The following is an 8,518-nucleotide window of genomic DNA, read 5'->3' as shown; positions in this document are numbered from 1 at the left end:
CTACACCATTTCATCAACCAGAGGCAGCAGCTCCCTCTTTGTGCCCTGACAGGTATTTTTAACCAGTTTCTTCGATGATTAGGACCAAGAGTGGGGGCTCTATCCCAAGGCAGGAGCTTTGACTGAAACAGGCAGCTTTAAGATCCCGGAATTCATGCTGGGCATGGTGGTGCATGTCTGTAGTCCCAACACTCTGGAGGCATGAGGAGTAGGTCTTCTTAAACCTCATGGCTAAAGGAAACCCCATAAATACCAAAATAAAAACATTTTATTCTTTCCCCAAACCAGAATGAGACACTATCTCAAACAAGAAGAGGTTCAGGATTAGATGTTCTCTGACCTTTGTCAAGTGCCCATTCATATTCATATAAACATGTGTAGACATATATGTAATATGTATTTGTGTGTGTATGTCTGTGGTGAGGATTATGACTGGGGCCACACTGAAGAACCCTAACCTACTTTCCCCAGCATGTCATCTTACACATACACGGCCAGCTTCTGCTAGCAGTCCCCAAGTCAACATGGTGATGAGATTAAAAGAAACACCAAAAAAACAGTAACAAAAACATCGGCATTTAATTCCACCCCCAAACCAAACATTGACACTAGGCTGATTTCCCCGTATGACATAATTTTCTATTATAAGCTGAGACAGATACAAACAGCCCACGGAATGGAGAGCAGTGGTAACCTGGTTAGAAAGGACTAACACAAAAGCAAAGCTCCTCCCCACAGAGGAAGACGGGCCTGCTCATCCTGCCAGACCACGCGGTCAGTCGTAGGGTAACCAGAAAAGAACCCTAAAAATATTGCAGATCTTTATCTCTAATAGAAACATTAAACTGTCTTTTAGGTCCCAAACTGGCTTTGCATAGACCAATTCCTTTCCAAAAATATCTCTACTATATCCTATCTTTGTATATAGAATTTGAAGTCCAGGTGCTCTGGGCACCCGTTGGGATCACTGAGCACAGAAGGAAAGGCTCTTTGCCTCTGGATGCCACCAGTGTTCATTTGGTTGTGGTCATGTTTTCAGCTCAGTTATCCCGGCCCAGTGCCTAGAAGCAGAGGATGTGGCAGCTCTTGTCTACTGGAGTGGCCATCCAGTCCAGACCTTGGCTTGGGTTAGGCAGGGGCTCTTGGTTTGGGGCAGCCTTCCTGACAGCACCAACTGCTTAGTTTGGAGCCCTGGAATTTAGAACTAGACCAAAACAATGCTCTGACTGGGTAAGATTGTAGACAAGCACACTAGGGCTCTGTCCATCTTCTGGGGGGTCACCTCACCTAGGAACAGAGCTGCCAGAGTCCATTAAAGTGCCAGGCACCTGCTGGGCAGGACGGAATCTGAGCTGCCAGAACTTTTTCTAGCCATGTTCTGCCTTGCCTTGGCAGCATCTTCTAACATTCATCTGCTGATTAAAACAACTGCTACAGAACCTATAGAAATGATCTGGTCCCGACACCAGGCAGCTCCAAGACCACAGCCCCAACTTTTGCTAGCTGAGGAAGACACAAACTAGGCAAGGAACCTCCCAACCTGGGGAGTCCAGCCATCCCCACCCACAGAAAAATGTCCCATACTCGCCTATCCCCAGCCCTGCTGGGGTGCAGGTGGAATGGGGAACAGAGGCACCTATCTCCCCTTGTTGGGATGGAAGGAATACAAGAACTGTGAACTCAGGAGGAAAAACACCTTAAGGGCCAAGGAAACGCCAGCCTGCTGGGTTGATACAAAGTAAGTGAAACTTAAGGGGGTGGGAGTTTATCCAGGGCTGAGCTGGCAGCCTATTCTCTCCTTAACCATTACAGGACAAAAAGTGCTGGGGGTTGCGGAGCCACCAAGACGGTGAGTAGTAAGGGGAAAGACTCCCCAGGGAAGGGATGCCCCTTGCCCAGGAGGGCTGAGGCTTATCTGGCAGTAAGCCAGCTCCAGTTCATCCAGTCACAGTCCACCTGGCTGGCTGACTGACTCTCTAGCCTGGAACCCAGCCCAGGCCTGCTGACGTGAGAACAGGGGAAAAGGCCTTTGCTTACCCAGCACGGCTGGGCCTCTCCCTTCCTTTCCTGCAGGAAGGCCAGCTGCTCAGGACCCAGCCCCGGGCAGATGGCACCATGATGCTCGGGCCTTTCTAGGCTCCGGTCTTGGGTCTGAGCTGGGGTTAATTAGAGGGAAGGGGCAGTGCCACGTTCCAGCCGGGCTACTGTACCCTACGTCTGGTTGCACAGCAGACAGCACCCAGGAGGCCTGGAGAAGGGCAAGGGCCAGTAGCTGTGCTAGGGACAAGCATGTGCAAAGTGCAGGCTGCAGGGCAGCAGGAGAGCGTTTAAGGAGGTGGGGTCTCAATCCGGAGTGTGGGGTTTGAAGTCTTGGCTCCCAGGAGAGAGCTGCCCGCAGGTCTCCTCAGGATAGAGAAAAGACAGTGAAGCAGTAAGCAGAGGGTCACAGGTGGCAGGATTCTGGGGTGGCCCAGCTCCTGCAGGGCAAGGACAATGGAGCAAGTGCCCTGTCAGCCTGGCTGAAGCTGCTGCTGCTCCTGAAGTGGGTCGTGGGGGATGGAGGGATGGGGCAGGCCACAAGCACCCAACATGGAATGGCTGTGTCCTTTGCTGGGCCCAGGTCCTCTCCAGTCAGGGCAGTCCTGGCCAGCTCCATCTTGCCCCATTTTCTAGTGGTTTGGAGGACAGTATTCACAGTGGCACCCAGGACCAGTGATTCCAGGGTGGTTGGGAGGAAAATGGAATGACGCTTTGGGGGCCAGTGTGGCTAGAGTAGGAGGAGGCACAGATGCAGTGTAGAGCAGATCCTCCAGGAATGCTGCCAGAGATGGCAGGAGCCTTCTTCAGCCGGCTCCCGGGTCCCTCAGTGGCTCTCAATCACGACTGGCTCGTAGACTCCCGAGGAGACTCTGCAGGGTGAAAAAGGTGAGCTGCAGTGGGCGAGTGATCCCTGGCCAGGCCTGTGGGCGCTTCACATGCAGTTACTCTGCCAGGCTTTAACAGACCGGCAGAAACTGAGGCCCCAGGGGTGTTCAGTCATTTGCTCAGGGTGACAGAAATAGCATCAGAGTTGGGGAGGGGGGTCCACAGCTGTGCCTGGTCCCCTCTGGACACCTGCTGTGTACCCACCTGGGTGGACAGTCCTCTCATAGTGACCCTGGCAAGGAGAAACTGTCCCCTGTGTCATCTGACAAATGAAAACAGGTTTGGAGGACTGCTAAGATTCATTAAGAAGGCAGGAGAAAGGGAAGGGGCCACATCTATTCTCCTCACTGCTTAGGTCTTGCAGAAACCAGGCTAGTTTCCCTCCTCCAATCTTGGCTTCTCATTTTGCAAATGGTCTAAGCACGTTGGTAAGGAGGTCCCCGTGGCTTCTTGCTCTTCCACCCTTGGCAGCCCAGGGCTGATGGGAGAGGGTGGTTGTACTTTCTAGCCTCAGCCAACAGGGGTCGGCAGAGCAGCACAGGACATACCCTAAAGTTTTTTGTGCTCTGGATGCAGAAGTTCCAAAGACATGTTCCTAGCTCCCAGGAACACAAGGAAACACCCCAGGACACCCCTGCACACTGGACACTACTGTCACTGCCTCAAAGGCCTGGGGAACCATAAATACTGCAGATTACTCTGTATAAAGGCCTATGGGAAGGCACAATTAGCAAAGGACTCTGAAGGTGGTGAGTCCAAGGTCACTGGTAACAAGAATGTTTGAAGCCGGGGATCTCATGGCTGCCTCACCACACCTCCCTGTCCCTGCCCCTACCTGTTGGCCAGCTGAATGCCGCTCAGTGTGGTGGAGCCATCACGGCTCACAAACAGCCGAAGGTTACTATCTGTGGGGACAAAAGGAAGGACAAGGCTGAGAGGGACAGGGACGGCCTCTGGAGGCCATCCTCACCCCGGCTGGCTTGGAGCGAGCTGCTCACCCTCAGTGTTGCTGCCATCAGTGAAGTCCTGGCTCTGCATTATCTTTTCCACAATGTCGTCTGCATCAATTCGAGTGTCATCTACCCAGGTTGGGTGGCTCTCCACTGAGTCTTTCTTTCGCCTTGGGGGAGAGGGACAGAATTATGACAGCACAGTGACAGGTTCGGCAGCAAGACAAGGATGCTTCCAGCACCTACAGCTCTAAAGCATTTTATGCACACCCCATTATGCACTTCACTTAAGCCACCTCATCCACGGCATTCACCTCAGGGGTGGGTGCTAACAGACTAGGACTAAGAGGCTAAGGAGCCTGCCTGAAGCCAAACTGCCTGTGTGCTCAAAGAAGGTCTGTCATGTCTACACATTAATACACAAACCCACAAACAGCAGCACTCTCTAAGCAAGGGTACACAGGCCTAGCCCAGGGATGTGCTTTTACACTCAGCACTTGGTTAAATCATAACCATTCAGCACGGTGAGATGGAGAATCTATTCTGTCTAACCCTGTGTGGTCAGATGCAAAGAAGAACTGGAAGGAGCACTGCAGGAAGCATTGGAGGAAGCACCAGAGGAACTGTTTACCAGGCAGCCCCAAACAATGAGACTCACCGAAAAGAGCGATCTGACAGATGCAAGGGGCGCGGGGGGCGTGGGGGCTTCTCAGGAGGCCGAGGTGGCTTCTCAGAGGGCCGATGCTCCCTCTCCATGCCCTCAGGACCCTCTACAGCCATGCTGAGGCCACCAGAGGCGCTGCTGCTGGTGGATGTATTTCTGCGGTGTGTCAAGTCGGACAGGCTGGAGGAGCGAGAGTGCTCTGTACTGTAGCCTGGGGGTGGACAATATTGGGAAGGTGATCACAGGGGCCCAGGGCTGTGGGAGGTCCCAGGGTTAGGTCTCAACCACTCACCAGATAGCTTGGACTGCTGGCTGGCATAGCTGGAGTTGCGGGAGTGGCCAGAGTGGAACACCTCCTCAGGACTGGACAGGCTCTGGTCTGGCTCCTCTGGTAGCCCTGGGGAGAGGCGCAAAGCACTTGTAACTCTCAACAAGCCTTCCATGGGGCACCGTGACTCCATTCTGCAGACTGAAGACCAGGGGCTAGAGGAGCAGCAATCTGCTGCAAGCCCAGGTTACCCTCAGTACCCAGGTTACCCATCCCACAAACAGCTGTTCGGAGCACATCTGTCGCAGACCTTTGAGGACAAAATCTTAGTCAGTTATCTACAATCATGGTGAGTGGTGTGAAGCTAAGGAAGTACACATGCAGGGCCTGGTCAGTCTGTGGGTCAGGGAAGGCTCTTCCCAGACCACCTAATGCCATGTTAGGACACCAAGGAGGGGAGACAGAAGGCAGCAGGCACAGGGTCTTCCAGACACACGGATGGCATACTAAAGGCCTTAAAACTGGCACGAGCTTTGGTTCATGAACAAATCTGGGAAAGGGGTGGATCTGGGTGGATGATGTTCCAAGTTGTTTCAAAGCAAACTTCTCTTGTGCTCCCCAGCTGTAAACACAAGAGAACTAGGTGGGCCTGGACATGGACCTAGAATGCATACATCCCAGCCCTGCCAACCAACACAGGAGGGGAGGCCCGGACTCAGCCTTTCCTCCTCCACCCGAGAGATGAGCCTGTATAACCAGGCTGCTGGATGCTCTCAGGTCTGCCCAGAGTCCAACCAAAGCCAGGTAGGGTTTTGTTTGGTCTTTTGAGATAGGGTCTCACTAGGCAAACGACCTAGAACTCACTAGAAAGACCAAGCTGCCTCTAACTCAGAGATCCACCTGCCCCTGACTTCTGGGATGAAAGTTGTGCACCACCATGCCCATTTTTAATTTTAAAATAGGGTCCTATGTAGTCCAGGCCAGCTTTGAATTTACTATGTAGATTGAACTTCTGATCCTCTTGCCTCAACCTTCCTCCTCTGGGATTATACACACGTGCTGAACCAGCTCAGGTTCTCAGCATGTTCTGTGCATGTGGCAGGCAGGGGAACCAGCTGCTAAGGCACATGGGTCTTCCAGTACTACTCTGCCCAGAAGAGAACTGTCTTTGCTTACTCAAGGGCAACACCTGTGCTGAGATAACCTTGTCTAGACAGCTCTCTCCTCTGCTCGCCTCTCTCCAGAGAGTACAATGGTGCCGGGAAGCCCTATGCCTATACACACCAAGTCAAGGCAGGCAGCAACAGCAGCTTTCTGCGCTGGACCTCACCTGGCTGCTGGGGCTGCAAGAAAGCTGGGCGTAGGGAAAAGCCAAGCCCTGGTAGTTAGGTCTACCCTAGGTCTCAGGTCTGGAGGGCCAGCTCCAGACATGTGCTATCTGCTCACCAATCACCTTGGGGCTTCTCCACCTCCCAGTACTGAGTACCTCTAGGAGGGTATGTGGGTTGAGGCTATCATGGTATCCACTCACGATCAATGGCAGCACCTGCAGAAGCATGCTGCCCCTTCTACCTATCACCCTCTTTCTGAAACAAGGTCTCACTGATAGCCCTGGCTGGCCTGGAACTCACAGACTCTTTTGCCTCTGTTTTCTGAGTGAAGACATCTTGCCTACCACGCCCGCACCTACCTCTTGATAAGCACCTCCCTGGGACAGGATGTTCAGGGGAAAAGGTGAGGTCACGGCAGGGGAGAGGTAAGCAAATGACCATGGTACCTGAGCCCAGGATGGTGGGCCGGGCCTTGGGGGGCCGGGATCCAGTTAGGGAATTGCTGCTGCTGCCGCCACCGCTGCTGGTTCCACCGCCTTTACACGTCAGCTGCAGGGAGGAGTCCTGGCCCGGGATGGAGATGGACTTGGCGGTAGATGGTGGCCTTAGGAGGACAGAGGGGGATGTGACTGGGGTGCTCCAATTTCAGGATCAAGCGGAGACAGGGGTACCCCAGAACCTGGAGAAAGAAAGACTATTTCATGGCCCCCGTCCCCACTTATAGGCAGGATGACACTCACGTCTTGAAACAGGGGTCCCCAGAGAGCAGGAACATGCCAATGGTGACCTAAGGGTAGAAGGTAGACATCATTACCATCTGCTAACACCAACTCAGGGCAGCCTCTGAGCTCCAGTCCCAACTCTGTCCCTTCCCATGTCACCTGCTGTGATGGTCTGTGTATTATTAGGAGGTATGGCCTTGTTGGAATAGGTGTGTCACTATGGGCGTGGGCCTAAGACCCTCATCCTAGCTGCCTGGAAGCCAAGCCTTCCACCAGCAGCCTTCAGATGAAGATACAGAACTCTCAGCTCCTCCTGTGCCATGCCTGCCTAGATGCTACCATGCTCCCCACTTGATGATAATGAACTGAACCTCGGAATCTGTAAGCCAGCCCCAATTACATGTTGTCCTTTATAAGACTTGAGTTGGTCATGGTGTCTGTTCACAGCAGTAAAACCCTAACTAAGACACGTGCCCACAGTGAAGCCTGTATCCTGTGTGGAGGATACAGTGAGTAGTCAAGTGGAAGAAGCCGGCAGGTGTGGCCCATGCCTTGAATCCTAGTACTCTGGAGGTAGAGGCAGGGGGACCTCTGCGAGTTCAAAGCCAGCCTGATTTACAAAGTGAGTTACAAGACAACCAGGACTATACAGAGAAACCCTGCTTTGAAAAACATAGACAGACAGACGACAGACAGACCATCCAAAGTCACTTGGCTGGCACCATGCACCTGAGGGGAGCAAGTTGGTCCTGCAATGATAAATTATAACCAGACCGTAAGCTCCAGAGGCCATATTCACTCACATTTGCTCTGCCCAGGTGTGTTAGAACAGAACTTTGAGTTGGAGAACAGGACTCAAGGGGCCCCACAGGGAAGAAGGGGTACTCAGTACTCACAGGGCCATCAGGCAGGGACTGCCTGAAAGGTTTGGTTTTTAGAGACAGGGTTTCTCTGTGTAGCCCTGGCTGTCCTGTACTCACTCTATAGAATAGGCTGGCCTTAAACTCACAGATCCACCTGCCTCTGGTCTGCTAGTGCAAGGATTAAAGGAATGTACCACCACCACCAGGCAAAAGTTTTTGGAAAATGAAGTAAATATGCCACTAGTAAAATAGAACTTGACATCCACCTGCAATGACTCTGCCAATGGTCTAGACATAGTAAAGTCTGAGTACCCAAACACGGCTGAGATGGAGTGAAGGTAGAGAATAACAAGATGGAAAGGAGAGCTCAGATCCCAGACCATGCTGGACCTCAGTGTGAGCATCACCACAGTCTCAGGGCTGGTCATCTCACTCAGCCATGGCTGCACTCTACAAAGTGGCTGACACTGCAGTTGCAGGTTGAGGGTAGCAAGAAAGACTAAGAGGATAGGGCTGGAGTGGTCATGGCTCAGCGGTTAGGAGCACTGACTGCTCTTCCTACTAGGTCCTGAGTTCAAATCCCAGCAACCACATGGTGGCTCACACCCATCTGTAATGGGATCCGATGCCCTTTTCTGGTATCTGAAGTCAGCTACAGTGTACTCACATGCATAAATATTAAAAAAAAAAAAAATGAGGCTGGGCAGTGGTGGTGCATGCCTCAATCAGCATTTGGGAGGCAGAGGCAGGTGGATTTCTGAGTTCGAGACCAGTCTGGTCTACAGAGTGAGTTCC

General features: G+C 52.5%; 1 protein-coding gene across 1 annotated transcript in view; it reads right to left on the bottom strand.

Moving 5' to 3' along the window:
- Nucleotides 1–557: 557 nt before the first annotated feature.
- The window catches only part of Fam102a (family with sequence similarity 102 member A), a 34,397-nt gene continuing 26,436 nt past the window's right edge, over nt 558–8,518 (bottom strand). Inside the window, exons 5-11 of the mRNA XM_029536293.1 lie at nt 6,879–6,925; nt 6,585–6,742; nt 4,832–4,936; nt 4,534–4,750; nt 3,924–4,045; nt 3,761–3,830; nt 558–2,909 (exon numbers count right to left, since the gene is read on the bottom strand). Coding sequence (XP_029392153.1) covers nt 2,864–2,909; nt 3,761–3,830; nt 3,924–4,045; nt 4,534–4,750; nt 4,832–4,936; nt 6,585–6,742; nt 6,879–6,925 — 765 coding nt within the window. The 3' untranslated portion in view covers nt 558–2,863. The remainder of the gene's footprint in view (nt 2,910–3,760; nt 3,831–3,923; nt 4,046–4,533; nt 4,751–4,831; nt 4,937–6,584; nt 6,743–6,878; nt 6,926–8,518) is intronic.

The sequence above is a fragment of the Mus pahari genome, chromosome 3, assembly GCF_900095145.1.
Source record: "Mus pahari chromosome 3, PAHARI_EIJ_v1.1, whole genome shotgun sequence".
NCBI lineage: Eukaryota > Metazoa > Chordata > Mammalia > Rodentia > Muridae > Mus > Mus pahari.
The sequence above is the reverse complement of the archived record's forward strand: the minus strand, read 5'-3'. Positions and strand labels throughout refer to the sequence as shown.